At 38.5% G+C, this 27,069-nt stretch overlaps 1 protein-coding gene across 1 annotated transcript; it reads right to left on the minus strand.

Annotated features, from left to right (window-relative positions):
* Window positions 1-1,777: 1,777 nt before the first annotated feature.
* TRA2A (transformer 2 alpha homolog) lies at window positions 1,778-26,251 on the minus strand. Its single transcript, XM_059171358.1, has 8 exons — window positions 26,032-26,251; window positions 14,992-15,125; window positions 11,489-11,654; window positions 10,204-10,392; window positions 5,817-5,932; window positions 3,347-3,472; window positions 2,957-3,024; window positions 1,778-2,800 (listed from the first exon to the last, which is right to left on the minus strand). Exons 1-8 carry the CDS (start codon window positions 26,065-26,067, stop codon window positions 2,790-2,792), a joined length of 846 nt encoding a protein of 281 aa, XP_059027341.1. The 5' UTR covers window positions 26,068-26,251; the 3' UTR covers window positions 1,778-2,789.
* Between the last annotated feature and the right edge of the window lie 818 nt (window positions 26,252-27,069).

Genomic DNA, 27,069 nt, shown 5'->3' on the forward strand with positions numbered 1-27,069 from the left:
GCCTACTTGTGATTTCTCTCTGTCAAATAAATAAATAAAAATCTTAAAAAAAAAAAAAAAGAAAAAAAAGAAAAGGCAGACACTTAACTGGCTGAGTCACCCAAGTGCCCTAAAAAGAGAATCTTAAAAAGAAGTGTGTGGGGGGGCACATGTGCGCCTGGATAGCTGTGTTGGTTAAGCATCTGACTCTTGATTTTGGCTCAAGTCATGATCTTTGGGTCATGAAATTGAGCCAAGTGCCAGGCTCTGAGCTCAGTGAGGAGTCTGTTTGATATTCTCCCTCCCTCAACCTTTGCCCCTCACCCTGCTCTCTAAATAAAAATAAGTAAATAAATAAAAAGACAGACACCTGAGGCACTTTAATTTCACAATAATAATAATAATATAATAATCCCATCAGTCTATTACATAGATAATAATTTAATTCTTTCCCCATTGCGTTGAGGGAGAAAACAAAGGAGCTCCTACACTCTTTTATAAAAGTCACCTGAAACAACCCACCTCTTTACTAAAACACCCTCACTTTACATTACATTAGAGTTGTCACAGTATGTTTTCTATTACACTGTGGGCTCTTTTAAAGGATTTATTCATTTGACAGAGAGAGAGCACTCATGAGCACGGGGGAGTAAGGGAGGGAGAAGCAGGCTCCCCACTAAGCAGGGAGCCCAACATGGTCCCCGATCCTAGGACCCTGGGATCATGACCGGAGCCAAAGGCAGACGCTCTACCAACTGAGCCACCCAGTCACCCAGAGTGGGGGCTTCTTAAAGACATAAACTGTATTTATCTTTAGTTCACCATGATGCCTGGTACTGCACATTCTCAGTATTGACAACAAGGCTGACAGAAGAAGGGAGGGGTAGGGGTGCCTCGGAGCTTAGTCAACTGAGCGTCTGTCTTTAACCCGGGTCATGATTCCAGGACCCTGGGTTCAAGCCCTATGACAGGCTCTCTGCTCCATGGGGAGCCTTCTTCTTCCTCTCCCTGCCTGTGCTCTCTCTCTCAAATAAATAAAATCTTTTTTTTTTTTTAAAGATTTTATTTATTTATTTAACAGAGATCACAGAGAGGCAGGCAGAGAGCGAAGAAGGGAAGCAGGCTCCCTGCTGAGCAGAGCCTGATGTGGGGCTCGATCCCAGGACCTGGGATCATGAACTGTGCTGAAGGCAGAGGCTTTAACCCACTGAGCCACCCAGGCGCCTCAAATAAATAAAATCTTAAAAAAAAGGTGGGGGGGAGGAAAGAAAAACAAGGATTTTTAATATTTTTCCAAAGATTTTAGTTGAGAGTGCGCATGCACACCTGAGCAGGGAGAAGGGCAGAGGGAGAGGCAGAAGACGACTCCCTGATGAGCAGGGAACCCCACGCGGGTGGGGCTCAATCCAGGCAGGCACCCTGGGATAAGGACCTGAGCCAAATGTGGATTCTTAACCAAATGAACCACCCTGGTGCCCCAAAACAAGGATTTTTTTTTCAAGATTTTATTTGACAGAGAGAGAGGCAGAGAGGAAGTGAAGCAGGCCCCCTGCTGAGCAGACAGCCTGATGCGGGACTCGATCCCAGGACCCTGAGATCATGACCCGAGCCAAAGGCAGTGGCTTAACCCACTGAGCCACCCAGGTGCCCCCAAAACAAGGATTTTTAAAGACTAAGAGAAAGAATTACATTGGGTATAAGCAAAAATATCAGGAAAAGGACTGGTTCTCAAATCAATCCAGTTATATAAGTTATATATATATTTTTCTCATTCTACCACGATAAAGAAACAGTCCCATTTTCAAAGAAATTAACCTTTATTTGAAAGGAGACTACTTTTCCTCACACGTATCCTCTAAAGAACTCTATACTATACAATAATAGCCTGCTTAACCATTGTCCCCATACAAAAATTTCTAACAGCAAAGTATACAATTGCTCTAAGTAATAAATAATAGTTGTCCTTCACTGATTAAGGGAATACTTAAATTTCAATAAATTCAACACAAACATCACACTTTAAGTCTTAACAGATGTATTTTAAATACAACATGTTTTGTAGGAGTCCACAAGCTTTCATCTCTTAAAAAAATGACATAATTTTTAGGGTTCAAAAATTTTGTTCTTCCAAAGAAATGAACAAGTGTTTTCTTATATAGCTTCAAACTTTCTACACTCAACTATTTGACTGCTCCATGCCACCCCAGACAAACTTGACATGACTGAACTACTTTATGTGTTACTACCTTCCCCAAAAGAAAGTTAAAAAAGGAGTTCGTCGTAAATGGAGGTCTCTAGTATAATGTCTAATACAATACCTAACACAAAAGAAGCTTTAAAAAGATCATTTCTTTCCTCATTTGATTAGCCAGGAGTTAATTTTCTGTAAAAGCAAAGGAAAGCAAAAAAAAAAAGAAGAAAAGGAAAAAAAGAAAGAAAAAGAAAAAAAGGAAAAAAATCGTTTACAAAGCGTAACACTGGGGGTTCCTTTTTTTTACTTAAGATGTGTAACTACTCAAAATGACAACAATTACATCTTTAAGGGGTGGAAACAGCAATACAACTGACAAAGTGTAGATGGTGAATAAACCGAAGATTTTTTTTTAAGGGTTCTTTTTAAGAAGTAAAAAGGATTAGAAGCTTGGGGAAATCCAGAATTAAACAAAAAACAAACTCAAGACCCAAAACCAAACCAAACCAAAACCAAAAGCCCAAAAGCAAACCAAACCAACACACACACACACACACACACATACACACACACACACACAGAAAGAAAAAGATGTCCTCATCTGCAACCATTCTGTGTATCAATAGCGTCCTGAAAGAGAGCAAAAAACAAAAGTCAAAATGACAATTACAGTTTCACTTGTCTATTTTTTGTCCAACTATCAATAATCTCCATTTACCCTAATTTTCTAAAATAAACCATTAATTACAAATGCCTCTTAATGCTACAAAATAAAAGTATACGTACTTGGGCTGTAGGAACGAGATCTTGATCGTGATCTGTACCGACTATAGTAAGGAGAAGGTGATCTTCTTCTGCAGGAAATAAAAGATTATTTAGCATACCACAAAATCACTCCATTGAGGCAGGTGGAAATAAAGATTCCCCATCATTCAAATACTATTACATTCTCTTTGTGCCAGTTAATACTATAACAGCAAGCATATCATACAGCAAAATACTGGGCAAATACAGACAATTAACCTTCCTCAATCTTGAGAAAATCATCTTCCTCTACTTTCTCAAGAAAGCATAATCTATTTTTAAATATTTTTATTAATATGTATGAAACACAAAAGTGCCAAATAATACAACTACTATCTAATTTAGAACAGAAACTACAAATTAAAACATTACCTGTACCGGTAATCGTAGTCTTCATATCTGTCATATCCACGATCATATCCTCTATCATAGTAAGAATCTCGACGCCTGCCACCTCCTCCACCTCCACCACCACCTCCACCACCGCCACCGCCACTACTACAGAAAAATGTAAAAATTTTTTACATCAATGTGATTATTTTCCAGTTTCATTTAATAACAACTGGTACTTAACCAAAATTGAGGAGGTAGGAAGATAAGGGAGAAAGAACCACTCTTTTCAAGTCAGTGACCCCCATGTCTCGCTTTGCTGACTCCAGGGTATTACTCTGCTTTGGTTTCCTATTCATTACATAAAAAACCAGGAATGATTTCAGAAAACTCTCAAACTATAAACTATTCTTTTATTAATGCACTACCCAAATCAGGAGGACCTTTTCTTTTCAAGAAGCAGAAATGAAATACGGTGCTGGGAAATAGTACCAAAATGCTAAGATGTGAGTGATGACTAATTCAAAAACAATAAACATCAAGCACTTAAAAAGGTTAACGACCCTGAACAGCAGAATTAACTACCTTACACTGAGGCCCAGCCCTAAAACAATTTCAAGCTCTGGTTTTAAATCTTCCGCAGCAAATTTAAACCCTTAAGCACTTTATCCTGTAATTTTTCCCAACTCCTAATCACAGGGACAGTATTTTCACTTTAGTTTTTGTAGGCTCTTCTGACCACATCTTACATTTTCCCCAAGAAGGTTTCAAAGTAACTGAACACCTATACTCCTTCTTTCTTTCTTTCAAAGATTTTATTTATTTGACAGAAAGATAGAGAGAGAGGGAACACAAGCAGGGAGTGGGAGAGGGAGAAGCAGGCTTCTCGCTGAGCAAGGAGCCGGATGTGGGCCTCCATCCCAGGACCCTGGGATCATGTCCCGAGCTGAAGGCACACGCTTAACGACTAAGCCACCCAGGCGCCCCCCCCCCTTTTTATAAAAGATTTCATTCATCCATTGGACAGACAGTAGTAGTAGACACAAATAGGCAGAGAGGCAGGCAGAGAGAGAGGAAGGGAAGCAGGCTCCCTGCTGAGCAGAGAGGCCGATGCGGGGCTTGATCCCAGGACCCTGGGATCATGACCTGAGCTGAAGGCAGAGGCTTTAACCCACTGAGCCACCCAAGCGCCCTTTTTAAAAAAATTTTCTTTCTTTATTTGATAGAGAGAGATCACAAGTAGGCAGAGAGGCAGGCAGAGAAATAGGGGGATGCAGGCTCCAGCTGAGCAGAGAGCCTGAAACGGGGCTCGATCCTGGGTTTCTGAGATCATGACCTGAGCTGAAAGGCAGAGGCTTAACCAACTGAGCCACCCAGGTTCCCCTCTCCCTCTTTCACTTTTTTTTTTTTTTTTTAAAGATTTTATTTATTTATTTGACAGAGAGAAATCACAAGTAGATGGAGAGGCAGGCAGAGAGAGAGAGAGGGAAGCAGGCTCCCTGCCGAGCAGAGAGCCCGATTCGGGGCTCGATCCCAGGACACTGAAATCATGACCCGAGCCGAAGGCAGCGGCTTAACCCACTGAGCCACCCAGGCGCCCACCCTCTTTCACTTTTAAGAAATACTTTCTTTAGGGGCGCCTGGGTGGTTCAGTAGGTTGAGCCTCTGCCTTCAGCTCAGGTCATGATCTCAGGATCCCGGGATCGAGCCACGCATCAGGCTCTCTGCTCACTGGTGAGCCTGCGTCCCCCTCTCTCTGCATTTCTGCCTACTTGTGATCTCTGTTAAATAAATTAAAAACAAAACAAAACAACTTTCTTCAGTTATTTTATATATGAAAAAATTTTATAAAAGCCTCTATTTTCTGCATGATGTGTAAACTGGCTTAAAAAAAAAAAAAAAAAAAAAAAAAAAAAAGACACGACGCCTGGGTGGCTCAGTGGGTTAAAGCCTCTGCCTTCTGCTCAGGTCATGATCCCAGGGTCCTGGGATCAAGCCCCAGGTCGGGCTCTCTGCTCAGCGGGGAGCCTGCTTCCTCCTCTCTCTGACTGCCTCTCTGCCTACTTGTAATCTCTGTCAAATAAATAAATAAAATCTTAAAAAAAAAAAAAAAAAGATCACAGGGTTCTGGGATTGAGGCCCACATTGGGCTCTCTGCTCTGCAGGGAGCCTGCTCCGCCCCGCCTTGCCCCTCTGCCTACTTGTGATCTGTCAAAAAATACATACATACATACACACACACACACCCTGAAGAGTAAAACTCTTCCCTATCCACAAGGCTTCCAAAGTCACATTAAGAACAGAAAGAGAATACTTAAAAGCATACACCATTTTTCTAGTATTTAATAATTTTTCTATTTGTATAGCACCAAGGAAAGAGCCAGGAATGACTTTAACTTTTGATTCTTATTATAGGAAAAAAATAATTTTATCTTTTGATTAATCAAAAGTTTGCATACATTTCTGGTGAATTTCTGGCTTTTAGTTTAGCTTAAAAAATCTGAAATCTTACTGAGTTGGTCTGCCCATGTAGATGCCAGGTGTAGGTGTGTGCGCTCTCTTGGTAATAGAATAATCCACTCGAATTCTTCTACCGTCCAACTCCATTCCATTTGCCCTTTCCATAGCCTTTAAAGGAGAATAGGCACAGAAAGTCATGCATAATTCACTAATGGGAAACTACAAAAACTGCAACAAATTTAACACATTTTCCACCTGAAATTTTAAAAATTAAAATTCTCTAAACTTCTTTCCCAAACAAGAAGGGCCAGGATTTTACATGGAAATCCTTGCTTACGCATGTCAACAGCATTGAATTTTCTTATGTGCACACACACACACTTATTTAAACATGCCTCTGCTGAAAGACTGGGGGCAGCTACTGAGAAACATACAAGTTGGGCAAATCAAGTCTAGGCAACTCCAAGCAGAAACTGCAATTCAGGGGACCAAGTCTAGGTTAGCAAAAAACCATTTCTTAGGTAACACACTGCCATCTAGTGAACTCCAAATATAAAAGAACTTCTAAACCTACCAGTAAGTGCTCCTGTCTTTAAATCTGCACTCACATCCCCTATCACTCTGTCCTTCAGCACGAATACCAATAAATGGGATAGTAACTCCCAACTGCTCTACCACATTTGCAAGTTCCTTGGAATTAAGGTAAAATTGCCATTTTCATTTTATTTTATAAAGAAACAAATCTGACAGGGTGGTTACGGGAGGACTCAAGAGCTAGGACAAATTTCTTAACAAATTTTGTATTAAAAAAAATCTTGGGGTGCCTGGGTGGCTCAGTCATTAGGCATCTACCTTTGGTTTGGGTCATAATCCCAGGGTCCTGTGATCAAGCCCTGCATTGGGCTCCATTGCTTGGCAGGAAGCCTGCTTCTCCCTCTCCCACCCCCTCTGCTTGTGTTCTCTCTCTTGCTGTGTCTGTCAAATAAATAAATAAAAGCTTAAAAAAAAAACAAAAAAAAAAACCTCTTGGGGTGCCTAAGTGGTTCAGTTGGTTAGGCATCTGCCTTTGGTTCAGGTCACAATCCCAGGGTCCTGGGATCAAGAGCAGGGAGGCTGCTCCCCTCCCTGCCAACCCCTACCCCCTGCTTGTGGTGTCTCTCTTTCTCAAATAAATAAATAAAATCTTTAAAAAAAAAATCTAATTGTGATATTGTTTTATACTTCACATCAGATATCTTACTATTTTAAAAATTGAAACCTGTATCTCTTAATTGAGAAGAGAAATAAATGACAAATATGTAATCAAAGTAAGTCATAATATTTGATGGGGGAAGTGGATAGCTTAGTGGGCTGGTGTGTCCCAGCTCTTGATTTTGGCTCAAGTTATGATCCCAGGGTTGTGAGATCAAGCCCCACACTGGGCTCTGCACTGGGCAAGGAGCCTGCTTAGGATTTTCTCCCAGCTCCCAGCTCATGCATATACATGGTCTCTCTCAAATAAAAAAGTAAAATTAGAGAATGCTAATTAGAATGTCTATTACATAAATGACTTACAACCTGGAGTGTTATTTTGTCACAATTATCTGGGGTTTTTCAACCTCCAACATTATTGATATTTTTGGACTGCTAATTCTTTATTCTGGGTGGCTATCCTGTACATTTTTTTTTTTTTATTTTTTTTTTTTTAAAGATTTTATTTATTTATCAGAGAGAGAGAGGGGGAGAGAGCGAACACAGGCAGACAGAATGGCAGGCAGAGGCAGAGGGAGAAGCAGGCTCCCCGCTGAGCAAGGAGCCCGATGTGGGACTCGATCCCAGGACGCTGGGATCATGACCTGAGCCGAAGGCAGCTGCTTAACCAACTGAGCCACCCAGGCGTCCCAATCCTGTACATTTTGATTTTTGGCATCATTCCTGGCCTCCATCCATTAGCATCTACTATTTTTGAAAAATATGATAACTTTCACTATCTATTCATTTTTTTTTTTTTTTTTAAGATTTTATTTGAGAGAGAAAGCAAACAAAAGAGAGAGAGAGAGCAGGGCGCCTGGGTGGCTCAGTGGGTTATGCCTCTGCCTTCGGCTCAGGTCATGGTTTCAGGGTCCTGGGATCGAGGCCTGTATTGGGCTCCCTGCTCAGCAGGGAGCTTGCTTCCTCCTCTTTCTCTGCCTGCTTCTCTGCCTACTTGTGATCTCTCTCTCTGTCAAATAAATAAATAAAATCTTTAAAATAAAAAAAAAAGAGAGCATACGAGGCGCAGAGGGAGCAGCAGACTCCCTGCTGAGCAGGGAGCCTGACTTGGGGCTCAATCTCAGGACCCTGGGATAATGACCTGAGCCAAAAGCAGAAGCTTTACACTGAACCACCCAGGCAACCCAGATATGCTTTTATAATGACTGATTGTGTTGCAATCAAATGCTCTTGATGCACAGATCAATTACCAACTACTATCACATGTAAAATAGTACATTTGCCATTTACTAGGTTTTTTGTCTGTTTGTTTTTTTAAAAGTAAGCTCTATGCCCAATGTGGGGCTCAAATTCACTACCCTGAAATCAAAAGTTGCATGCTCTATCAACTGGGCCAGCCAGGTGCCCTGCCATTTATTAAAATTTGATTGAAACAACAACAATCACTTACTTTTTTAAAGTAATGGAGCCCAATATGGGGCCTGAATTCATGACCCTGAGATCAACACATGAGCTGAGATCAAAGACTGGGATATTTAATCAACTGAGCCACCCAAGTGCCCCAAAAAGGGTTTGATAAAACTTTAATAACGAGCTTCAAATTCCTTAAAATGGAATTTTCTAACCCAATCACTATGAACTTTAGTATAGCGAAAGCAAGCCTTACTGCTCTCTTTATCCAGTATCTATACATTAAAGCAGCACAGCTTCAGGGGCGATTGGGTGACTCGGCTGGTTAAGTGTCTGACTGTTGATTTTGGCTCAGGTCATGATCTCAGTGTTGTGATAAGGAACCCCGCTTGGGGCTCAGCACAGAGTCTTCTCGAGATTCTCTCCTTCTCCCTTTATCACCCACTATGCTCTCTCTCAAATCAAATCTTAAAACAACCCGAAACAATTCTATGTATATTTTAAAGAACAAAATGACAGATGAATATGAAAACAGAAAAACAAAGCTCTTTGTCTATACATGGGGAGCTAATTCTATACAAAATTAAACAGATCAAACAAATAATTTTTTTTTAATTTAAAAAATATTTTAAATAATTTCTACACCCAGCATAGGGGTTGAACTAACAATCCTGAGATTAAGTCACACACTCCACCGAGCCAGTTAGGCACTCCAAAATCTCATATAATTTCTAAAAAGTTAGCTTAATCATCTGCTTGGAATAGGAGAAATGTTTAGTCAAAAGAGGACCTTTTTTTTTTTTTTTTTTTAAGATTTTACTTATTTGAGAGAGAGAGAGATCACAAGTAGGCAGAGAGGGACGGGCAAGCAGGCTCCCCACTGAGCAGAGAGCCTGATGCGGGGCTCGATTCCAGGATCCTGAGATCATGACGAGCTGAAGGCAGAGGCCCAAACCACTGAGCCACCCAGGCGTCCCAAAAGAGGACATTTATATACTTTACTTTTTCCATTAACTCAAACACATATACACTTCTGTTTACAAAGCCAGATTTCAATCAGGATATGCCTATACCAGAAAATATTAGTTGGAAAGTGAAACTGGCAATTTCCAATTTAACAATGAAAGGAAATTTTTTCTGTTTTTGTTTTTTAAGATTGATCGACTGATTTGGCAGTGAGATCAAAAGTAGGCCCTCAGGCAGGCAGAGAGGTGGAAGCAGGCTTCCCGCTGAGCAGGGACCCTGACTCTGGGCTCAATCCCAGGACCCTGAGACCAGGACCTGAGCCGAATGCAGAGGCTCAACCCACTAAGCCACCCAGGGACCCATTTTTTTTTTAAGATTTTATTTAGGGATGCTTGGGGGCTCAGTTGGTTAAGTGTCTCCCTTCAGCTCAGCTCAGGTCGTGATCTCAGCGTCTTGGGATTGCGCCCTCTCCTCCCTGCTTCTGCTTTCTCTATTTCTTTCACATAAATAAAATCTTTAAAAAAAAAATTAAAGATTTTATTTATTTGATAGAGTGTGTGCGCACGTGCATAAGCAGGGGGAGTGACAGGGAGAGAGAGAGAAGCAGGCTCCCCACTGAGCAAGGAGCCTAAGGAGAGGCTCGATCCCACCTGGGATAATGATCTGAACTGAAGGCAGATGCTTAACCTACACTAAGCCACCCAGATGGTGCTAAAAGGAAGAGTTTGAACCAAACTCAGGTTAGGGAATGAAAGAGAACAGGTTATAAAACGGGGAGACTATTAGTCAACTTTTAACAATATAATCATGCACATCAGAAAAATTTCAAATTGAAAAATTCTAAAATTCTAAAATTCTAAAAACAAAATTACCTCCTTTGAGTCATCTATTCTTTCAAAATAAACAAAAGCAAATCCTCGTGACCGACCAGTTCGCTGATCATAAACCACATTGACACCACTCAATGGTCCATATCGAGAAAATACTTCACGAAGATCTCTCTCTGTTGTGTATAAACTGAGGCCAAACACTCCAAGACAAGTGTTGGGATCTGGATTTGCCTGGTGAAAAAGATGTGATTTAATTTCAAGCGCCAAATTGAAATAGAAATTAATTAACATGAAATACTTTGCTTAGAACACCCCTCTAATACACAAAGACTATACTATTTCAAGTCCCTTGGGAAAGAAAAATTTAAGAGGAAAAAAACCAGACGAGCTATATTTTTACAGTTCACAGTACACTCAGGCCCTCTTTGGAGTATACTGCCATTGGAGCCTGAATAAAAACATCCCCACCTTTCTAGCCCAGCAATTTTCAGAATGTATCCTAAAAATCTACCGTAGTTTAAAGCCACATTTATGGTTTATTCAAATGTTTTCTAGCTTACAGATTTGTACTTAATAGGACTTTATAATTGCTGATTAAGACTTTCCTCCATTTTCATTCTTACCAAGGGTATTCCTTCAAACTTCCCACTAAACAGATTTGAAAAATCTATGTACATATTTCAAAACATCATGAAATAGCAGACTCCATCAGAGTTAAGTAATTCAGCATCATATGGTGGAAAAGCACACTACAGCAGTTAAGCACAGGAACTTTAAGAGCCAAGCAGGCTGGCTGAAACCTGGGCTCTGCCAGTTGGCCAAAAACCAAACCTCAGTGTCACATCTCCTAAACTCTTATCCATTAAATGTACTGAACAACTGCATAGTGCTCAGTATGTGTTAGCTGTTATTACTACATCTATTTCTTGTCAGCTTCCCTTAATCCCCACCAAAACTTTTTCATCTCAATATTCTCAACTCAGTTTATGCTTTTGATCTTAATTCTCAGAACATGTATTCCCCCCAAATTTCTTTTAACTACTCAAAAGTTAAGATAATATATTTAAATGTATACAAACAATATTCATACAATTAATGATGTTTCTGGAGTACCACTTTATTTATTTTTTATTTCCCAAGTAATCTCTATACCCAGTGAGGGTCTCAGACACATAACCTTGAGATCAAGAGCCACATGCTCCACTGACTGAGCCAGCCAGGTACCCTTGGAGTAGCACTTTAAAATAATGGTCTAATCTCATGAAAGTAAGATATTATGCTATGACTAAACACACAAAGTTTTCAGTAATTTTCATAAACCACAAACCCTGCTGCCTGTATGTCTTCTCCGGTTAGACATTGGAGAATGACTTCGGCTTCTTCGACGCCGGTATTCTGGTGTGTATGACCTACTTCGAGATCGTCTCCTATGAGAGTGAGAATGGGATCTGGATCGAGTGTAACGTCTATGAGAATGCCTCCTTGACCTCGACCTTTGAGAGAAATACATTTAGGTAAAAATACTGAAACAAGATGGCTAATGACAAGGATCTACACATGTAACCCAGTTCCCTTCAGAGGAAAGAATATTCTTCCTTTTGTTATCTTAATCACTACAATCATCATGTTGTTAGTCTATTCTTTCTACACTTTCTTCACTTTACATTACAAGCATGTTGTAACTCTACCTTCTTTAAAAAGTAAAATATAAACTAGCCCTAAGGAAATCCTGCAGTATTCTGTGACATGGATGAAACCAGAGGACATTATGTTAAGTGAGACAAGTAAGTCACCAAAAGACAAATACTGTGATTACACTATATACATAAAGTTCTTAGGGTAGGCAAAATCGTACAGACAGAGTAAAATGGTGGTTGCCAGGGGCTGGGAGGAGGGAAAACAAGGAGCCACTGTTTAGTGGGTATAGAATTTCAGTTTTACAAGCTGAAAACAGCTCTGGGGACAGATGGTGGTGATGCCTGCACAATGTGAATGTATTTACTATCACTGAACTGTACACTTAAAAATGACTGAGATTGTAAATTTTATGTGTATCTTACCACAACAAAGACAACACAAACCACCAACTACTGTTACTAACACAGTAAAATCCTTTGATTCTTACCATCATATCTTCTCAATATAGTTCTATATTCCCTTCACTGTTTCTTCCCTTCACTATTCATTTCACTGGAAATGAATACCATTTCCTTTCTAATCTTTCTTTAGCCCACTGCAATCTAGCTTCTGCTAAGTTAATTCAACAACCTAAATGCCCATGTAATAGTTTTCATTTCTTCTAGCTTTCCAGAGGACCTCACCCACCCTCCACTGCTGCTTCCCTAGTTCATCTCCTATCTCTACTTCAGTCACTAATTTTCTTTGCCTCTTAATGCAACAATTTCTTTCCTTTTTTGTTTTTAAAGATTTGAGAGGGACAGAGAGCACAAGGAGAGTGGAGAGGCAGAGGGAGAAGTGGGCTCTCTGAGCGAGGAACCCAATGCTGAGCTCAATTCCAGTAGTCTGAGATCATGACCTGAGCTGAAGGCAGATGCCTAACCAACTGAGCCACCTATGCACCCCTTACTGCAACAATTTATTTACTGTTCATGTAAGCCATCCTTAATAAACATCTTGACCAGAAGCGATCAGTTTTTTGTTTTGTTTTGTTTTTAATGTGGGGCTTGAACTCACAACCCTGAGATTAAGACCTGAGCTGAGATCAAGAGTTGGATGCTTAACCAAACTGAGCCATCTAGGAGCCCTACTGGTATTCACAGTCTTACAAAATAACTTGTTTAAGATGTTCAATAAATGTTATACATGCTAAGGGCCAGAAAGTTAAAAAAGACAACACACAGGTGAAGGGAATAAAAGTAGTAAGGGAAGATTATTCAAAACAAAGAAGGCTAATAATAATGCTGGGAGACAAATTTTACTAGATAGATAAGGGCAAAGTGTTTTAGGAATGGCAAGAGCAAAGGTCCCTTGGCAAGACATGGAGATCTGGTTCCTAGCAGATTTAGTATACTTTTAGATACTTTCCATTTTCCTTAGCACTAATTTATAGCCTCAATGTAAAAGATAAACATTAATAAGAAAACCTCTCATTTAACATATCAATTGTTATTTTAATTTTTTTTACAAGATTTATTTATTTGAGAGAGAGAGAGAGCACACAAGCAAGGAGAGGGGCAGAGGCAGATGGAGAAGCAGGCTTCCCTGATAAAGGGCTTGATCCCAGGACCCTGAGATTATAACCTGAGCCAAAGGTAGATGCTTAACTGAGCCACCAAGTGCCCCATCAATTATTATAATTTAGTAATGAAAAATGAGACATTAAATACCATTTAAGAGTAGCTAACTTTCCTCTAAATCAGATAGTGGTAAGCATTATGAAAAAAAGACTTAAAAGAGCATGCATGCTCTTTAATGTTCTCAGGTGACGCTTCGGCAGAGAATAAATCAAGTTACTGAATATATGAGGGAAGAAAATTCTATCTAGGCTGGGAGCAGCAATGCAAAGGTACTCAAATGAAAATATGCTAATTTCTGTTTGCATACCCAAATACAACACAGCGTTACTCTACACATGTAGATTTAATTAGAGTGGTTAGTAAATCAAGTTGGATCCTGGATATGATAAAGACAGCTGTGGACTCAAGTACAGTCCTTCAATCCTTTGGTCTCATGCTCCATTGGCAAGCAAACTCCATACAAAGACAAATTATGTCCCTAATCACGAAATTATGATTTACTGAATAACTGTCCAGGTTGTTTTTAAAACTGTCTTTCACCCACCCCTGTATACCTGGAACATCTGATACAGTGAACTCTGCAGTGGTTCACTGGAGTTTTATTGTCAGTGGAAATGATAGTGGAGGGGCTCCTGAATCACCCAGAGATTGGGGCTCCAGATACACCCAGCTGTATCTGGCCAGCTCCACCCTGAACACACTTAGTCACAATCTTCAGGTAAAGGATATAGCTAGAATATGAATCTTGAGAAATCTTTTCAAATCATTTCGATAATTAATACAACATAGATACATCAATGCTCTCTGTACTGAATTACAAGCTAAGTCTCTGATGGAGAAAATTACATTTCCGTTGCACAAATATTGTTGAAATAAAATCAAACTCCAATCCTCAGTGCCAATACATTAAATCAATCAAAACATTTAATTTATGTTAATAGCTAGTAACTGATAGGTTAACCAGGCTAAAAGATGACCGGACTCTGCCTTATCTAAATCTTTATCTGGGGGTGCCTGGATGGCTCACTGGGTTAAGCCACTTCCTTCACCTCAGGTCATGGTCTCGAGGTCCTGGGATCAAGCCCTGCATCGGGCTTTCTGCTCAGCAGGTAGCCTGCTTCCCCCTCTCTCTCTGCCTGCCTCTCTGTCTACTTGTGATCTCCATCAAATAAATAAATAAAATCTTTAAAAAATAAAAAAAATCTTTATCAGGAATGTTCACCTTTTTAAAAAATGTATTTATTCATTTGGGGGTGGAAGGGAGAGAGAAAGTGTATGAGTGGGAGAGGGAGAGAGTAGCAGACTCCCTGCTGAGGTGGAGTCTGATCCAGGGCCCAATCTCAAGACTCTGAGATCATAATCCCATGTTGAAACCAAGAGTTGGTGCTAAACTGACAGTTGCCCAGGTGCCCCCAGGACATTCATTTCTAAACTCTAGGGTTTAAGAAAAATTACTTCATGATTTTGTGAATTATCTATGTAAAACACAGCAAAAATAAGGAACTTGGTAAAAACTACATGGCCCTGAAAAATCCAAGGAAAGCATCTTAAGTATTATTTTAAGGACACTTACCTGGATTTTGATCTTGATCGAGAATGGGATTCTGATTGTTTGGAAACCCTTGATGGACTACGAGATCCTGACCTGCTCTCCGATTTTACACGAGCAGGCGTTCCCGTTGGAGATTTTGACTGAGAGCGAGACTCCTAACAAAGAAGACAGTATTACAAATGGCACTGGTCACGTAGATGCCTAACACCTAACATTTTAAGTACCGTAATTATTATATTGATTGCTCCTGAAAAACAAATGGTTAGGCAACACCCTCCAGAAAAAATTTCAGCTCATTAATAACCCATTGTTAATACTGCTAACTGTCCTCAGTAATTCCCTACTTGAACCAGATCACCAATTCTCTATTAACTAAGAAATCATGCAAATTCATCTACAACTTGATCATACAGACACTGGAACATAAACCATACATTTACTTAACCTAGGACCCATTCATTCTTCCAGATTCTTTTAATTCTACTTCACTCTTGCTTTCTACTTCTCTTCATTCTTCATTGAGTTTTTCATTTTTCATACTTCGTGTATTCTTCCCCAATTCAAACAATTCAAAATAGCCTTAAAAAAAATATTCAAGTGCTTCTATCTGACCAATCTTCTGTTCAATTTTTTCCCCCATTCAATTTTAATTTTCTGATCTTTAATACTTTTCATTAGCCTTCTTTTATCTTGATTTATCTTCCACATTCTTGGAAAAAACTCTTCAATTTCTTCACGAACATTAACCTTAATGGAAAAAGAACATTTAGTATATTTAAGCACGTGGGGATTATAAAACTCTGCTGGAGTTCAGAATGTTATCTATCAAATGGAAAAGCCAGCAGGTAAAGTGCAAATAACTAGCTTATTAAAAAACAATTTTATAATCTTTAAAATTGTCCAAAGTCTAGTTTCTAACAATTAAAGAGAATTTACTGAATTTCTCTAAATGTTTTTACCATATTCTTCACCCTCCTCCTCCCCTTTCATGTTTCATCCTAGTTTCTAAAATGTGAACATTTTTAATATAAATACTTAACTCAAGCATAAATCTAACATTAACTGTAATCACCCACCACCTATATCTTAAGGTTTTAGCTTATAACTTGAAGATTCTTAGTCATCTTAAAATAAGCTTTCACTAAGCCATGCTAAGATACCAAGGTACAGTTAAAGCGAAGCATTCTAGGCTGAAATTTGAACACACCTACCTAAACTCATACATTACAGGACACATGCTGAGGTTCAAAGAAGTAAAAAAATTAAATTAGTGAAATTACTAACATCTTTTTCCAAGTATGTTTGACCACTATCTTTGCATACTCCACCCTAATCAGAAACCTATGTTCTGATGTAAAAGAAGCATAAAGAAAAAACTAAGGGGAAAAGAGGGCATGAAATTCTTAAAATTTCCCCTTTGGTTTGTAAGTTACTAATACATGTAATTTTGCAACTGTGCCATTTTAATATTCTGTATTATTCATGAAGTATCATAACATACAAAAATACAAAATTAGTTATCATGGTCTTTACTTCTTGATCCCACCAATTCCATTCATAGTTTTGTGTATTTTATGCAGTTATGCATATATACATACTCCCTTCAATGACTGTATCCTATATCAGAAAATTGACTGGCTTCTGAAAAAGTTGGATATAAATGAAAACTCTCCAAAATCAAAGGACTTAAAACTGATTAAGAGACTTTATAAATTTGATAGGTATATGAGGCATTTATAACCAAAGTAGGACAGTCCATTTGAGCCTTGATTATTAGTGTAAACAATCACCCCAACTTCACACCATTTTTCATTTATGCCACAAGACTACCTATCACACAGCTTTCTTAAGACTTTCCTGCTACTTTGAGTTTAATGTCGAAAGACTTATTTACCAAGAACTGTACTAACGCTGTTAGGCCTACTTATTTTTCAGATGCAGACAAAACTGAAATATATAGCTACCTTTCTGTTTAATATCAACCTTTCCCATTTAGCTACCTACAATAAGTCTTTCACCACATCTCTGATATTCTCCTAAATTTCTCGACAAATGCCTGGAGCAGGCACAGCAATTCAGGCTTCTTCATTCACTGAAACTGTAAAACTGGAAACTGTAAAAGCAGCATATTCAGTACTTAAAAAATAAAGTAATGGCTAATTTGCTTGTAACTGAAGAATCACACAGGATAGTTCATTAAGCTGAGAAGAGTATCTTCCCCTCTCTCAGCTTTCCCTTCTATAAAGTTGATCCTGTGGTATAACATTTATGATACTGTTGAACAGCAGTTGATAGAACAGTATCTATGAACATCACCACAGCTCATGTTATACATATATTTCAGAATGCTTTGCATTCTATGACACTGTAACACCTTGAATTTTACAAATATATAAATCAAAGTCTTATATTAAAACTCAAGATTTATTCTTAAATGCTTTCATGAGGCTTTCTAGTATATGATAAAAATGTTATGGTCCAAATGTGTGTACATTCAATGTCCCAGTCTTCCCTCAAATTTAACAGTTGAAAATTGCCATTTCTTAGGAATTAATGTAAACAAGGCTACTTAATAACATCTTAAATTATAAAGTTTAATTTTCAATTCTGGCATAGGAACTCATTGGAAAAAATGAAAATTTCCTTTTGGTTAATAAAACATTAAGAGTATCTTTTCAAAGAGTATCTTTTCAAAAAAAAAAAAAACAGAGTATCTTTTCAAAAGACATTAGGATACTTAAAAAAAAAAAGTCTTGCTTTTTATAATTAAGATGTCACAAATTCCTAATACCTTCTTTTGTGGTCATCCTTCAGTTTTTATACCAGGGAAACCTGAATCTGCATAAATTTCTTCATGAAATCATTCAAGGTTAAGAAACAGTCTTAACTCCCTTGTAACCCCTAATTTGTCACTATCATTCTAACTTCCAAAAACAATTTAGAAACTTATCTAAAAAGATAAATCAATACCTGTCAGTAAGTTTAACTCAAAGAATAAACTACAAAGCATAAAATAAACTTCTAATTCTTCAGAATTATTTTTACTGCAATACAAAAAACAAAACAAACACCCCCCCCCATCATTCTAAGAACTGGTAGTTAAGTCTTCATGCACACAAAAATGGTCACACGAATATTTGCCATTTTTAAGTAACTTTGTTTTTTAAAACCTAGTACCAAGGGAGTACCATTTTCACCAAACTGTGCTGTGCATTAGAAACCAAGGTACAACAAGTCCTTTATGGACAAATGCTAGATTATTCTTTTCTACCTTTGCCTCGTCTTCATTATGAAATGATAACTTCAACTTTTTCCAAAGAAATGCATTAAACTATTCAGAATTTGGAAACTGAATTGAAATTCCAAACAGAAAAATAAAATACTAAGAAGGGATGTTACCTGTTTCAATACCCTCTACTTAACCTACTCTTAAAGCTGTCCCATCAAGAAATTCTGCAAATTCTTTTTTTTTTTTTTTTTTTTTTTAAGATTTTATTTTATTTGACAGAGAGAGAGATCACAAGTAGGCAGAGAGGCAGGCAGAGAGAGGAGGAAGCAGGCTCCCTGCTGAGCAGAGAGCCCGATGCGGGACTCGATCCCAGGACCCTGAGATCATGACCCCAGCTGAGGGCAGCGGCTTAATCCACTGAGCCACCCAGGCGCCCCAATTCTGCAAATTCTTAAGTGGATCCAGCACCCATTTAAAAATATGCTGTCTAGTTGAAATGGGCAGACTGACTCAATCAAATCATATCCACATTTTTAACAACAAACAGGCTTCCAGTCTACCTTACCTATTATAAACCAGAAGCCAGGCAGAAAGTTCCCACAGTACACCCTGCTTAAACGGTGTTATGTTTGTTCTCTTAACTATTCTTTATTATCAAGGTACCTCATGTGGTAGCTGAAGGACACAGCCAACCCCCCCCAAAACAATAAACAAAACAAAACCAAAACGTTAACCATGAATACTAAGTACCACAGCGTATCCAATTCAAGCAATCTGTGTTAAAATACAGCTGCATTTTACACACTGTAAATAACCACAACCGTGCACTATTCCTTCAATCAAGGCAAAGGTTATTAAATATATGCACACATTGTTGCAGAACATGAACAATTCCTACAGTAAACAATTGAAGACTTATCTTTTAATACAGCTAATATCATATAATAGGTGGAAGAAAAAAATTCCAACAATATATATGCTTAGTACTTAAACCCCATTAAAATAAACACATAACACATAAATGTTAAATTGTAACCCACTCTATTATTATGGCAACGCGAATTCTATGCCAAGTCACAGTGCCATGTTTATACAAATTCACGTCTGTAATAGCATAAACTTTTAAAACAAACTTTCTCAAAATGTATTTTTTTCCCACTATTTTATGAAATTGGAGATCTATTTCCATAGAAATACATTAGTGCATTTGGGTAAATTTTATGTCCCAATGGGGGAGAGGTACTTAAATTACTCCAATAGCTTGTAATATTTACTGTACTAAGAACTTCATTTTGGGGGGTTTAGGGGAAACTTCTGCTTATCCAATTCTTTAATTTCAGTCTGCATAAATAGCAGTTCTTGAGTATGACGGACTCTTAAGCTTATAAAAGAAATACTTCCACTCTCTTCTTAACCCATTACTGCTATTAAAGCAATTCCTTAAAAAGAAAATATCTATATGCTGCATTCTAAGTGAGATTAAAGCAGTCTTTTCTTCTGCAAAGACTCACAGATATTCTAACAGTCTTTACATTCTCTAAAGTTTAAAATAATTTTGGAAATGCTTAAAGAAATTACGTAGGAATCGGCACTGATGCATACATTACCAAATTCAAATTATTCTCAACTGTGAAATTACCTGTAAAATTTATATCATCTTTCATACAAATTTTAAATGATTTATAAACCAGCTATCTTATACATCATGATCAACTGTAATGTCCAAAAAGTTTAGTTATATTAAAAGCCAAAGAGTAACAACTAAAAGCAAACTTTACTAAGAACCAATTACAGAACTTTCTACTTGGGTTCTCATCTTCTAATATCATGGGAATATTTATGAATCTTGAGTAAGAAAGACTACAGGGCCTTAATTTAAAGAAAGTTAACTTCTTCTACCTCAGATTGGTCAGGCAGCTGTAGTCACTTATACTTTTGGTGAAAAATGATTAGACAACAAGGATTATACACAACTACATAATGACATTAACCTAAAGGTGAGAGGGGGAAAAACCACATTTCCTTTCATTATTCCCCTCTCAATTTTTTTTTTTTAAAACAATGTTTACTGATTCGTTTCCCCATCTGATCATTGCCATTTTCTCACCAGCACTTCTGTCCTATATTTATTACAAAGGTCAACAAATAACAATCGATATTAACTCATTTAGCATGCAAATGTATACCTTTTACAAAGGTCCCAGGGTTAGTAATTTGACGCCTGAGTACCCACTGACAGTATCAAAGAAAAGGTTTGATACATTTCACTGTTAGGAAGATTCTAGGAAGTTATTATGTTGATTATTGATGGCCATTTCACACTTGTTATACTACATATGCCATAGGTTAATAATTTCAGTTCACTTACAAAAATAAATCCATAAACAAAGACCATCTGTATTTTTTTACAACTCTCATTCCTAAATATTTAAATCCCTTCAAATTCCTTCAGCTATCAGGACTTTTTATTTTCATTTTATGAATGGCACAAACCATTAAGCATCCATGACAAATCTGTGCACTGCAGGCACATTTAGTTAACACAACTTCTTTTAAAAATCCCTTCTACTTAAATTAAGCAAATTAGCACCCTTCAGTGAAAGAGTCTCAAATATTAAAGTCTGAGCATTAAAATGTTTAAGTTTACAAATTCTTTGCTTAAAAAAATGACAATAAAAAAGCATTAAAATTGCATAAATGATAGGACTTAACTTTAATAAATTAAATCCAAGACCGTGTTGTCTTGGGTTTAATACTGTCAGTCTCATGAGAAAGGAAGTCTTACCCTTTTGTAATAGGTTGATGAGATAGATGAAATTAAACTGAAAAAACTAAGTATTTTTAAAAGCTAAACTGCTGACCTGACATTCTTATCTGTAAAACAGAGATTCTATTTGTATTTCTTTTTAAAGGAAGGGAGAAGGTAAACCTCATTTGTGCCCTCACATTTATTAACATTTCATCAACAGAAAAATTAAAAGCCTAGTTTAAGGTTTTTTTTGTTTGTCAGTAACCAAGATGGGTTTTGAATGGCACAGTCATCACACCCATTATTACAAATCAGATTTCAGAAAGAAAAAAAGCTTCCCATATTTCTGCTATTCTTTAACAAAATATCTTTACATACATTTTAATTCCCAATGAGTACAGAGGAATCTGTATTTCGCTTTACACTTCTGTCATCCAGTCAAACCATCTAATGTATTACGAAGGGGGAACACTAGGGGTTGCTTAAAAATATTCTAGCTACAGGATGCCAGAACTCTGAATAGGAGGCAAGTATTATTTTTCCTCTTCAATAACAATTATGGAGTTGTAAGATGGATCCCTATATGAGAATCATAAACCTCTATTAAAAACAGTGGGCCACGGGGCGCCTGGGTGGTTCAGTGGGTTGGGCCTCTGCCTTCGTGTCCTGGGAGGCTCTCTGCTCAGCGGGGAGCCTGCTTCCCTCTCTGTCTCTGCCTGCTTGTGGTATCTCTCTCTGTCAAATAAATAAATAAAATCTTAAAAACAATGGGTCACTGTATGAGAAAAAAATTGGGCTTAACATTTTTCTAAAATTGGTTATAAAAACAAATTAGGGATAGAGGGTAAATAAAATGGCAAGGAAAGCTTAACACCATTTCCCTTAATTTCTATGAAGGAGACTACAATTTTTTTGAGACCTAAATCCTATTTTAGTTGAAGTTGTGTGAAGCAAACAACTCTTTTTAATGATGACGACAAGCAAATTTATAGCTCAAGTGCCAGCCACACTTTCAGCTCCAAAAGACATTTCCACTTAAAATATTTCTGTTAAGTTGATACACATGTCCCCAATAAATTGCTTTAATGAACCTATTTATTTTAAAGGCACCCCTCTTCTTCTGGATCCCTTGAAAATGTCTCATTCATTCTTCATATCCCACTGCTGTCCTGTTTAGAGTTTTCATAATTTCTTTCCTTAAATAGTTCAAGTATGCTTTGCTGCTTCTCTAGTACCAGTTCTTCTGTTCTTTACTAAAGTCCTTTCATTATGCCACTCCCAGAATTAAGAATCCATATATGCCTTTTTACAGCATATCGGATTAAGTCCAAATCCCTGTATCTAGAAATAAAGACCCTCCATTATCTGACTGCCTATCTAGCAAATCTATCCTCTCACTACCCCGACAAATTCTTCACTGTCCTATCCATCCAATCAATCTGTTCCCTAACCATAAAATCCAACGGGAGTTTTACATATTAAGTAAAGCATTCCCTTTTCCTAGCTCACAAAACTACTCAACTCCATTTCCTAAATTCCCTATTAATTCTATCACTTGATTATATACTTACTTTTACCCAGATATGAGCTGTCAGCCATTTCAAATTGGACTTTAAGTTTTTTCCCTCAAGAACACCTGACTTTTACTAAAAAGGCAGATGCTCAAACAGTTTTACTTCAGGCAGAAGGGAATTTTGATTGGTTAGCTATTGGGATTACTTATCACAAAATTCAACCAATTATAATTTTCTATCCTAAAGTTCTTTTACTCCAGTCCTCTACAATGGAAGAGATAATCTATAGTTAACAAACACTCTTAATGTGTCTGAGATGCTGAAGTACAGTGTGCTGCTTTTTAAAAAGGAAGTCAAAACATATACAGCAAAGTGTATATATGCAGTGAGCAATGGACTCTGACCTGTAAACCTGACTCCTGGCTACATGTTCTTATAGGCCTCAGTTTTTAATTTCTAAAAAGGTATGAGTACTCCAACCCTTGTAAAATGATTCTAAGTAGTACATTTGAAAATATGTCAATGAACTGATGGTGGGGTAGTAAGATTAAAAATTGCTATAAAAATAAGAACTATTAGTATTAGTCTTGTTTCTTCTTTTTTTAAAATGATTTTTTTTTTTTTTTTTAAAGATTTTATTTATTTATTTGTCAGAGAGAGAGAGGGAGAGAGAGCGAGTACAGGCGGACAGAATGGTAGGCAGAGGGAGAAGCAGGCTCCCTGCTGAGCAAGGAGCCCGATGCGGGACTCGATCCCAGGACGCTGGGATCATGACCTGAGCCGAAGGCAGCTGCTTAACCAACTGAGCCACCCAGGCGTCCCTAGTCTTGTTTCTTCAATGTGTTCTGCAGTCTCTAGAAAATTACCCTCTAATTCTAGGTATCTTTTCAGTAAGATGGGGTTAATATGTACTATTTATTCCATAAATAAAGCAAATGAAATCTAACCTGTCAATGTTTCCTCTACTTTTAGTTTAAAAAATTTGAAGTGTAACTACTTAAAAAAACAAAACTTCCAGAACATCATTGGAAGAATCCTGTTTTGAGCCTCTCTAAATGGTCATTACACTTAGATATAAAGATAACACAACGTATTCTATAAAACTTTTTTTTAAAAAACTGGTTTGTGGTTAGCAGATAAGAAATCACAGTAGTTTAAAAACCAAAAGCACTAAAAATAAACAAAACAACAACAAAAAAAAACCCAAAAGCACTAGTGAGTATTAAATTAAGAAACAATTTAAAAAAAAAAGAAAAAGTACACTTCAAAAAGCTTCTGGCATTCTTCTAATTCTTTAACCAATTACAAATAAAGACAATTACCCCAACCTACAAAAGAAAAAAAAAAAAATGTGACAGGTAAGGACAGGCCTATTCAATCTGCTGAGTTCATTTACATTAAAATACACTTAGGTATCACCTGTCAAAAAATATTGTCATGACCATAAACACTGCAAGAGGGGGGATTGAGAACTCCTTTTTAAACTAACAGAATATTAATGCCTACATGCATTTTAGCATAAACTGGGTAGGAATCTTACATATATTGCTTTCTCAAGTGGTTAATGTGACAGTTATCTAGAACTTGTTCCATTCCTTGACAACTAATTAAGACGTAAAAACTTAAAAGGAAAACAATGTCCCAAATAGCAGTACTCTTCACTTTCCCACAAACGAAATAAAAACAAACATTACAAAAAAAATAAATTTCTGTATTAAAGTCAATGGAAGGAGGGGCGCCTGGGTGGCTCAGTGGGTTGGGCCGCTGCCTTCGGCTCAGGTCATGATCTCAGGGTCCTGGGATCGAGTCCCGCATCGGGCTCTCTGCTTAGCGGGGAGCCTGCTTCCCTCTCTCTCTCTCTGCCTGCCTCTCCATCTACTTGTGATTTCTCTCTGTCAAATAAATAAATAAAAAATCTTTAAAAAAAAAAAAAAAAATTTTAAAGTCAATGGAAGGAAATATTAATGGATAGAAAAATTTCTTTCCGTAACTTCCTCACATGATCAAGAACAAGCAGCTTGCAATCACCAAATACTTTTATTACAAGATTTTTAAAAAGTTTTGCTCAATCAACACCTCATTCTAAGAAAAAAGCAGGTTCAACTACTCACTTGTATCTGTGATTTAGATTTTATTTTAAAAATCCAATCTTAAAGGCATCAAAAAGTAGTTTCGTTTCTAACCCATTTAAACCTTTTTTCTCAAAAAGAACAAAAGCCTAAATCCACCTTCTGATTTAACTGTCTGGTTCCAAGTATTTATATTATGAGCTTCTAAAAAAGACAAAATTCATTCCATCCGAGCACACACCTTAAGTGTTTTTATGCGTTTCCCCTAGTGACTAGAATACCAACACAACAGCAAGAACATGCTGCCTGGGGATTTTCTTTCCAGGATTTCATACTAACCCACTTCCACCAATTACCACTACAGGAGGGTAACTTCAGAAGTAGAACTCCAACTATCAATGTTCTACTACATCTAGGCTGAGGAGAACATATCTTTGTGATCCTTGTATTTACTGACCCCGAATAATGGAAATCCTTGAGCTCCCTTTGTAGGTGGATGGGGTGAGAAGAAAAATGGAAGGAGGTCTGTAATTTTCAATTACAGAACAGTGTAAAACTGACTAGCTATTTTTAAAATACTGGGCCACAAAATTTGTTCAGTTATGTAAGATTAAGAGTTGTTTACCGTAAAAACCTGTAAAGAAGTGGTTTTTAGATGAAAGATCATAGGAAGAAAAGCATTCGAAGTTGAGATATAAAGGAGAGAGAAAAAAACCCAACATCATGGAATTAGAAAAAAATCAGGCGTTATAGCATTTCCACATTCATTTTGAAGTGAAAAGAAAGCAGAAGGGACATTAAGGGAAAAGGGCTCCTTGCGTAGTTTTCCCCTCACAGCTCTCGTCTTAAGAACGCTTAAGGGTCGGTGCGGTCGTTGACTAACCACTTCATTAGGCTCGTCCCACCTTCAACCTCAAGGCTTTCGCCTTTATAGACGCAACGCCGCCGGTTCCAACAGAGACGCGGCCGCTCACTGCAATAGAGAGCCAAGGAGACACAGGCCCCAGCTAGTCCCACGCCAGCTTCTCCCCGCCCGGACAACAGCCCGCCGCAGTTTCGACCCCGAGACCCTCTACGATGCTCGGGGTCGCCAGAACACCGCAGGAAGCACCTACCACTATCCGGCCGGAGGGGAACTCCCTGCCGTCTCCTCCCGCCCCACCGCGACTGGGACCCACTCCTCGGAACAGAGATAAGGAAACCTCAGGGGTGGGGAGAAGGGAGGGCGCACTGCGGGGTGGGGGGTGGGGATCGGACCCAGGAGTCCAGGTATCAGTCAGTCTCCAAAAAAGGGGGGAGAGGGGTTATCCGCGGTGTTTGGGGAAAGAGTGGAACCCAGAAGCCATCTTGGTATGTAAGGAAACAACCGCGATGGCTCCAGAGGCTGCTCCCCGCGGGCCCCCGCAGGACTCCCCGCAACCCCGCCCGACCGCGCTCGCCCCCGTGAAACCCCGAGCATCGGGCCGCCGCCGAAGACGGCTCCCGCGGCTTTGTACTCACTCTGCCCTCGAAGTTGTTCTCCTCTACATCACTCATGTCGGCCAGGTGCTCCCCAGAACTAAATAAGAGACAAGTCTCGGCTTGAGGGCCGATGGCCTAATCAACCGCTGACTGGACCGTGGGGAGGAGGAAAGAGTCGGCAACAACGGCCGCTCCACTCCACTCCCACTCGGTCGCAGGCTCCGGCAAGATGGCGCCGGCCCCGCCAGAAACCTTCTGGCCTCCCAGTGCGCGACGTAAGGGGGCGGGACGTCTCTGTGGCGTCACTAGCCCCGCCTCCCGCGAGGATTTGTGGCGGTCCCGGCCTAGCAAGGGGAGGGTAACCTGTGTTGGGAGTCTTGTTGGGTTGGAACAGACTTCCCAGCAGAGTGACCTCCCAACTTAGGACCCCTTTCTAACACGTCAGTTCTTTTTCATTAGCCAGATGAGCTTTTATTGACGTTGGCCCCTTTAAATATTTTCCGAATGGATTCTGATGGAACAGAACTGGAGGCATATACAGTATAAAATGTTCCTATTTGGGCGTATTTTCAGCACTCTATTACTTTTCTTCAACCTTTGCCCTTTGTAACGCTATCAACATAATACACGCACAGTTTGGCTTGTAATAAGTCAGAGTTCACTTAGCTCCCTAATACTCTTTGAGACATTTCCTTACAGCGTTGTAGCCAAGACTTCTCAAATCTACCCATTTGGTTCTCAGTCGTAGTAATAATGTGTGAGGTGATTTTGAACTTTTAAAATTCCACAATTTTAAAAATTAGTTTCCTCATAAAAAATTTTCCCTCGTAATATTTTGTGATAAAAGAATTGACATGTTCCTTCAACCACAGTTCTGTTAGGAAAGTTAACTGAACGTATGGAGGGAGATTAATATTCCTGGGCAAGGTTTCAGGATAATTCTATTATTGATAAAACTAAACATATATAAAACCTGCCTTTAAAAGAGGTGTTGATGGGAGGCCGGGGTGGCTCAGCCCGTTAAGTGGCTGCCTTTGGCTCAGGTCATGGTCTGGGGGTCCTAGGATGGAGCCCCAC

This window comes from Mustela lutreola, chromosome 4, assembly GCF_030435805.1.
Source record: "Mustela lutreola isolate mMusLut2 chromosome 4, mMusLut2.pri, whole genome shotgun sequence".
Taxonomy (NCBI): domain Eukaryota; kingdom Metazoa; phylum Chordata; class Mammalia; order Carnivora; family Mustelidae; genus Mustela; species Mustela lutreola.

Coding starts and splice junctions, on each gene's coding strand:
- TRA2A (XM_059171358.1), bottom strand. CDS start 26,067: ATGAGTGATGTAGAGGAGAACAACTTCGAGGGCAGA. Junction 15,126..26,031: donor AGAACAACTTCGAGGGCAGA/GTGAGTACAAAG, acceptor CTTCTTTGTTAG/GAGTCTCGCTCTCAGTCAAA. Junction 3,025..3,346: donor GACTACGATTACCGGTACAG/GTAATGTTTTAA, acceptor TATTTCCTGCAG/AAGAAGATCACCTTCTCCTT.